This window comes from Bidens hawaiensis, unplaced genomic scaffold (genome assembly GCF_021521415.1).
Source record: "Bidens hawaiensis isolate Kalapana, Puna unplaced genomic scaffold, B.hawaiensis_p1.1 tig00021533_1, whole genome shotgun sequence".
Taxonomy (NCBI): domain Eukaryota; kingdom Viridiplantae; phylum Streptophyta; class Magnoliopsida; order Asterales; family Asteraceae; genus Bidens; species Bidens hawaiensis.
Window position 1 is genome coordinate 48,641 of NW_027493354.1, and position 8,264 is coordinate 56,904.

At 35.7% G+C, this 8,264-nt stretch overlaps 1 protein-coding gene across 1 annotated transcript; it reads left to right on the forward strand.

The window, feature by feature from the left end:
- Positions 1 to 3,967: 3,967 nt before the first annotated feature.
- On the forward strand, positions 3,968 to 5,966 carry LOC143563824 (uncharacterized). The gene is made up of 4 exons (XM_077051282.1): positions 3,968 to 4,305; positions 4,725 to 4,779; positions 4,863 to 5,159; positions 5,226 to 5,966. The coding sequence occupies exons 1-4, from the start codon at positions 3,968 to 3,970 to the stop codon at positions 5,916 to 5,918; spliced, it is 1,383 nt and encodes a 460-aa protein (XP_076907397.1). The 3' UTR covers positions 5,919 to 5,966.
- The last annotated feature ends 2,298 nt before the right edge of the window (positions 5,967 to 8,264 follow it).

The window sequence follows — 8,264 nt, forward strand, 5'->3', positions numbered from 1 at the left end:
ATTATTTGCCAAACCACATATATAATTTTTGCCATACCTTGATCACCAGTGTTATTATAGACCCGCTAGAAGTCGCATGGCGTGGTGGAGCCCGGTAAAATACACCTTTAGATGACAATCTTCTTTAGTTTTTGTTAAAAAAAATTTATTAAGATTTTTAAGTTTCAGTTGATTAGATGAGAATCTTCTTTAGTCTAGCGGTGGATATCAACTGACTATGGAAGACATTGATTCATGCGGTGGTTTATACTTACACTGCTGTTGCAGGTGTAGCGTAATGTGATAAAACACTTGATCAACTTTCTATCGCCCTATGCAATATATCACGAGAGATCGACGAACTAACAAAGAATAAGTATCAAATTGTAATTTTCGCGACCGCCACATCGCGCGGGTTTCTACTAGTGCGTGTGTGTGTGTGTGTAATGTTTATGTTTTCGAAAATCCGAATATCAAAATTTTATTCTTGTATATATGAATTAGGTGAAGCAAACATAATTAGTAAAAAATTTTGCATCTAAAAATTCAAATAATCAAATGCCTCAAAAGTGACCTTTGTGCACGTCTAACTAAAACAAGACGACATGTGTCATGTGTAACAACTCGGGTTTTTCCAACGAATGAACTTATATCCATAACCCGACTCGTTTTATGATTCGGGAAAATTGATCACTAAAAAGTTTCGCGTTTATCGAGAAAATCTTATACGATATATAATTGATCTAATATATAATTAACTATGGAACATATACGTTTTTAACTCAAAGGTATACTTTAATCCTTAATTGTTTCCATATAAATTTTTCAGGGACTAAAGTTCAATTTTCTCATATTTCTTTTATAACTCATCACCCAAACTCTTAAACCGTTAACCCATACCCGTTTAACCATAAACCGTACCCGTTTAGTTATCTTGAGCCACAATTGTTGATCTAAACTTAGAATCAAATCGTGTTTTTGATCTCTTTTACCATAAACGGCCTAAACAACTCAAGTAATTAGGAAACGAGATCTTATACGATGCGAAATTGATTATGGACCAAACCGAACTAACCCTAAAATCTGTTATATAAACTAGACTTGACCATATTTCAATTCATATCGTCTGCACAACCCTCTTGCCATCGCGAACCAAACCCCTATACTTAATTGCGTTGAGTTGGGCTGTAACCTGTCTGATTGTCATCGTTCTTGCCGCAACAACTGGTTCATCGTTCTCCCTGATTTATTCATCGATTCAGGTAATTAAAACTGGTATGGTACTCGTCAAACATCAATAAACAGAAGCCCTAACATCAATTAGGCGAACACGTAATAGATTAATCAATTTCATAATCTAGGGTTATGATCAAATCTGGTTATACTTACTCCCTGTATATATTAAAACGTTTTCAGATCTTAAACAACTGACACACCAGCACAGACGGCTGGTGTGTGTGTTTTAAACCGTTGAGCCGTTGTAGGTCACGGGCTCGAATCCGGCCAGTGGGATTTTTGGAATGCTTTTATTTCTATTATTTTTAACTTGTTATAATTGTTATAAAATATATTATAATTAATATTAAATATTAAATAAACCATATTTCATTTAACCGACACCATAAAGTAAACGTTTCGTGTCAATAAACCTCGTTACAAGTTTTTTTTGGTGTATATATATATATATATATATTATTAATAATAAATCATTTTTTTTATTAAAAACCGACACTGATATGGATGTTTCTTGTTGTTGAAATATCTTTATAAAAATTGCTTATATTTTATTATATTATATATATATATAAATATATATATACAAACATATATTATTTGTTTTAAATAAAATTATAATAAATATACTAAACATGTTAATATATTTTTTTTACCATTGGATTTCGTTAACGATTTTAAGATATAAATTTTATTATAATTATATATTTAAACGATTGTTATTATAATATGTCTCAACTTATATTTATTTAAATTAATTATTTGTAAGTTTGATTATACGTTATACAATGAATCTTTATAATTAAATAATAATAATAATTGTAGAGGTCAATCGTTCAATGCATAACGTATCCGACCATAAATATAACTCAAAATCACATCGAAATCCTAAATTCATTATACTTGTTACATCATTTATAATTCACTCACAACATTATTTAATTAGGATTCTTGTCGTTAATTCTCGAGGAGTGTGATTATCGTTTTTGTCGTGTTCATTCCCGTTTGGCTTAATCAATCAGGTGAGTTTATTCATTCCCCTATTTTACTCGATTTTCATAAACATTTTGGGGACATATGCGTATATCATACTATACATACATATCTATATATACATACATATAAAAAATAGCAAACGTGTAATTGTGTGTGATTAAACAAATCTACTTGTTATGTGCTTATGTGTTATTGTATTCATTCGTTTGACATATCCCCTTGGAGAGGGTTCTCATTCTATAGACCACCGCCCAATTCACTTGGCAACGGTCTTATTCTTATATGCTTATGGTTGATTTACCGGCGCCCGATTTGCTTGGCAATGGTTTAATCGACAACTTACTTGCTTGTGGTTTGATTTCATTGCCGTATTTATTACGTTTTGCTTATTTATTACTGGTGTTAAACTCACTCAACATGTGTTGTTGACAAAAAAAATCTATTTTCTACGCATATGCAGGTTGCTTGAGTTGAAGGATGGACACTTAGAAAGACCATAGGGTTATATTGAAGACAAACTTAAATTTAATTGATTTATTTGAATTGCATTGTTGAATTTGAATATTGTGTATTATTTGAATTAGATAATTAATGAGATATTGTCACATTTTATATATGATAGCAACTTCGAGCTGTGAGCAATCGGATCACACCCCAGCATTTCCGCCTTAGGTGTGACATCATGCTAGTTTGTAACAGTTGCAGAATAAAAGTGTAGCCTATATAGTTTTGAGTTTTGACAATCAAACTAACCATTTTAAATTTCTCAACCCGCTCTTTTTGTCATGTATATTTATGAAAATGAATTTGAAAAAAGGTTCTCGAAAGTTCATCCCGTATTGGGCCTCTAAATTGGTTGCGCCAGCCCTATTCTCTTTGAGTATCTCATTTTTCTTACCCAGTCTACTTTGTACTTCCTAGCAAAAATTCCTCTATCTGCCTCTAGTGGAAAACCCGGATCGGGCTAACTTTTGTCGGCCCCAAGAAACAAAGGGTGGTTTTACCTACTCTCCCAAGACTAATGCTCACCCACCATTAGGGCTGTCCAAACTGCTCGCAGCTCGATGCTCGCTCTAAATTGCTCGAAAAACGCTTTTTGATCTCGGCTCGGTTTGGTTCAGTTCGGTTCGTTTTGCTCAAATTTTTTTTATCTATTAATTCTACATATAAATTTTATGTATATATATAAAAAAGTGTACTATTTTTTTTTAAAGTTTCCCTTTTCAGTTTTTTGTGTTGAATTAAAAATTTAAAATTCAAATTTAAAACCATAGCCGCTCGTTTTATATATGTTTTCTTGTTAACTTTGAGTTTTAGACATTTTAGAGTTGAAGTTTAGACATTTTTAAGTTGAAAGTCCGAAATTAATGATATTTTAGAGTTTTAGAAATTTAAAATTGAAAACTTTGTCGAAATCAAGCCGAACCAAGCCACTCGGTTTCAAACCAAAGTAAGTTCAAGAATAAAATTATTGCTTGTTTCTTTAAATGCAATACGCTCGGTTTGGCTTGTTTTCAAATCAAACAAAACCAAGTATGATAAGGCACTCCGCTCCGCACACCCTAACGATCGAAACAGTATAGAGATGTATTTGGATATCTTATCGAATATCGAAACAATGATAATGCCGAGCTGCAAATAATAATACTTTTCACTCCTCTCTCAAATCTAATCCAGACGAAAATTTTATTTTGCACCGGTCCGATCGATCGGATCAATATTTCAGCCTAAAAATCCAATCGGATTATTATAGATATAGATGGAGGAGGAGGTGGATTTGGTAAAGTACAAAGGAGTACGGCACCGGCCTTCGGGAAAGTTCGCCGCCGAGATCAGAGATCCCAAAAAGGCTGCTAGGGTTTGGCTGGGCACCTTTGATTCTGCCGTTGAAGCTGCAAAAGCTTATGATAACGCCGCTTTTCAAATGCGTGGATGCAAGGCCAGTCTTAATTTCCCTCTTGACTTCGGCGTTTCGCCCGAGAAGTCAGCCGTCCAGAAAAGAAAGAGTGAGACGTTGACTATGGCAATGGAAGAAGGAAAGGATAACGGTGACGACACTGGTCCCATTAACGCCGCTAAATATCTCGACGGTTTCCAGTATGTTTTAAGCCCATCATACCTTCCTTTGCTTTCAAATGTTTGTGTTCGTGTATGTTCATTTAAAATCTAAATCAACAATTCACAAGCATAAATGAACAAATGTAAACCAACAAATATTAAACATTAAGGGGATGATTCATCCATAGTGTCATCCGAAAATGAACTTAAACGAACGTTCACGAACATAAATAAACTAAAGAGACATGCGTTCATGTTTGTTCGTTTATTAAAAGAACGAACACAACCAAACTTCCCGCCAAACGGTTGACGAACTACTGAATGTTCGTTCACCTCCATCGTTGTTTGTTTTAATTAGAGGCTAAGGTTTCCCTAAATTACTTTTTTACCCCTACGATGATTAACTTCCCTTTTTCTCAGCCAAACTTTAAATTGATGTTATCTTTTCGCCATTGCAGGCCGTCGTCTCCTCCGTTGGCACACGGTTTTCCGATCTCCCGCCAATCACCGCGCGTAACTGCTCACTACATTAACCTATTTGTTTTCCTTTTGAATATTTTTTTATTTAACTGTTTTATAATATGTTGTGTTGGTAGAGCGAGAATTTTAAGTGGACGGATCAGTATCTTTGTGCTATGTGTGATATCTTAAGCAAACACATTGCAAAGAACGGCCGAAATTGTTCATTTGATTGGGCCAATCATAAGTCGGAGTTGGAAAACATTTGTCACCACAAATTTAAAACTGTTTCAGCTTTTAGAAATAAGTACGATGCCATGCGAGCAAGATATAATCTTTGGAAGTCATTGAAAAACTGTGAAACCAGTCTTCGTTGGAATCAAAGTGCAGGGAAGCTGGATTGCTCTGATGATTGGTGGGAAAAGAAAATTAAGGTAATACTTTTTAAATCTCACAAAAGTTTTATTAATTTAAAATGTAATAATTCAATATTGTTGCAGGAAAACCCGGATTTCAAAAAACTCAGGAGAAACCAACCATCTAGAGAGTTGCAGGAGGCGTGGGCTCAGTTATTTGAGAATATAGTTGGCGGTGGACTAGAATATGTGGAACCTTGTGTAGACCTAAATAAGTCGAATCAGGTAGATCATGTGAATATTGATGATGAGGATGATGATGATGATGACCGCATAGAGGATTCTCTAGAACACACGCTAAAGTCTTCTCAGTATGGAAGCATGGAAATTGAAGAGGCCACTTCCTTTTCAAATCTTTTAAATGAGGTGAGACGAGAAAGTGGTTTACCACAAAAAGGTGATGGGTGTGGACCGTCTGAAAAGATTATTAAGACGAGTGCTAAATGTAAACCTACTATGATTAAGTGTAAAACGACTAAGCCAGAGGGGGCTACAATGTTTAAGGAGTTTGTAACCCGACAGAATGCTACTCAAGAAAGTGCTTTGAAAGTACTAAAGACGTCTAATGTAAATCAAGTTGGTGATTCTAGTATTAGGGCGTCGGTGGGTGTGATTAACCGTATGGTTGATGATGGGTTAATGACAGCATGTAGTGAGTTGTGGTGCTTTGCGGTTAACTTGTTTGAAGATGATGTGAAAAGAGAATTATTTATGAGTCTTCCAGACGATGTTGGTAGGCTAGCTTGGCTGCAGTATAAGCAAAATCTAGACAAGTAATGTTTGTTTGTGATGTAGTTTATTTAAGTTACTAGCACATTATATGTATGCTACCTTATGGTTTTAATTTGATACTCGTTTTGACCTTGATGTCTGGGTATGCCATTTGCGCACATGTATATATAGCACACTGCACACCTCTAAATTGAGAGCCGGGTACATATATTCAGATAAAGTGGTTTGAGGGGTGATTATGCGATCACCAAGTGTTAATAGAACCGTTTATGTATCTGGTTGAAGCTGGATACTTACTTGGAAAACCAGAAGAAGAAAATAAGTGAGGTATTGTGAGAATCACTTGATACGAAGCTCCTTTTTCTTAAGGAATATCAATCTCATTAGTCCTTAGTATTATACTCAGATAGTGCATGTGATTTAAAGTATACTCGGTGCATAACGAGTAATAAGTTTTGAATATGTGCTTTCCATTTTTTAAATTTTAACATACATGTGTACTAAGCTAACTTATTTTAAGAATGTTTATACTTAATACATGATAGTATTGGTCATTAATAGAATGTTTTATTCTTAACAGAAAGACTGCATGTGTCTTACACATGAGAGTATTTAGTCATTCTTAATACTATATATTGAGTAAATTGCAGTTTGCGTCCATGTGATTTACAGGCGTGACACACTTGACGATAATATTTTCAAAAAAAATGAGCATGGTGAGGCCTTTGGTTGACAGGCAGCATCAGTTTGAGGGAGTTTGCGTCCCTACGGTTTACAGGTATGACACGCTTGCGATAATATATACAAAAAATGAGCATGGTGAGGCCCTGTGGTTGACGGGCTACATCAGTTGGCGTCCCTCCGTCTATCTGCTGTCAGTTATATGCATTTAATTAATCCCTTTTTTTTTCACTTCTCACACGCACACTTGACAAGAACATGTACACGAAGTAAATAATTAATATGAACTTTCGTGAAAAAATTGTCTATATAAGTAATAATTAGTTTAAAATCAGTTTAATTATCATAAATTATTGTCATGCCATGTCCTAAAAATACACAAGCGAGTAAGAATGTAATGCCATGAGCCAGCACCCAAACCTAAATTGTCCCAAACAAACGCACATAAGAACAACAAAAACATTCCTTCATCTCGTATGATGCTACCAACAGTGAATGAAGTGGTCTTCCCGATACTATCATCATTATTTTTCCAACGGGCCCACTTTGGGTTAATTGGTTTTGTAAGAAATGAACGACTCATGAGAGGCACTTTCCATGAGCGAGTGCACAACAAGATTCAAAGCACGAACTTTTCGAGTGCATATGAACGATTAATGTGTTGGTCCTAGATAATGGATCTCACCACTAAGTTCTTGGATCAATCTCAACAACTAGCTAGCGAGTGTTAAACCGAGATCTCGGATCTTGTAAGGGTTCGGTTATTTCCAGTTAAGGTAAGAGAAAGAGAGGGAGTAGATAGAGTTGGTGAGTGGATAAGATAGATAATTTTCTGAAAGGTTCGTCTGTGCATGGAAGGATGCACTATTTATAGTGCATCTCTATGCACACGTCTTTCATTATGTTCAGCCCAATGGGCTCAACATCACAAGGCCTCGAGCCCAAACATTATCGCAACAAACCGAAAGCTAAGCAAATTACATCCTGATTAGTACAAAATAAATACAAAAGACTATATTAACAAAACAGGGCCCTGCAGTCTCCCTCTAGTCTTTTCGTATTATCTACAGCTTTCGTCTTCAATCGGTCTCGTATTCGAAGGGAGACTCATAATCAAATAGTTGATTGTCAACAAAATAGTGAACGAACTTATTGAACTTTTCAAATATATTGTCGGTGTTGTCCCTCCGAACATCTTCAACTGTGGACAAAGGAGAATTGTAAAGCTTCAATAGATCCTCTTTGTCGAGACCGGCAAGCTCATGCTCGTCAAATAAATGGAACGTGTGCATGGTCCTATAGTTAATGACCACCTCCCCTGTGCTATTGTCGAACTCCCATGCAAAAAAAGTAATGCATGTTGGGAGTGAACGGCTCGTCATGGTAGATTGGCTCTCCATGATATTTAGGCATCTTGTACCTCCAAGCCTTCCTTCTCTTGCCGGTTCCAGGATCAACTTCTGTCGGATGCAGATATGATCTACCCTTGTTAAGTGTGAAGTTGGGGTAGTCATCCATCCTTGTACTCTCTGCTCAAGAAGCGCTTGAACCGTCCTTCTAAGTTTTCGTCATTAGCGCCCTTTCCTACAATTCTTTATAAATAATTCATGTCAAATTGTGACAATGAATGCACATCTGAATAGCTCAAGTAGGTGAGATCCCCATTTGCATGTCTGATTGCCCATCTTCTGCTGTTTATGTGCCGTTTGC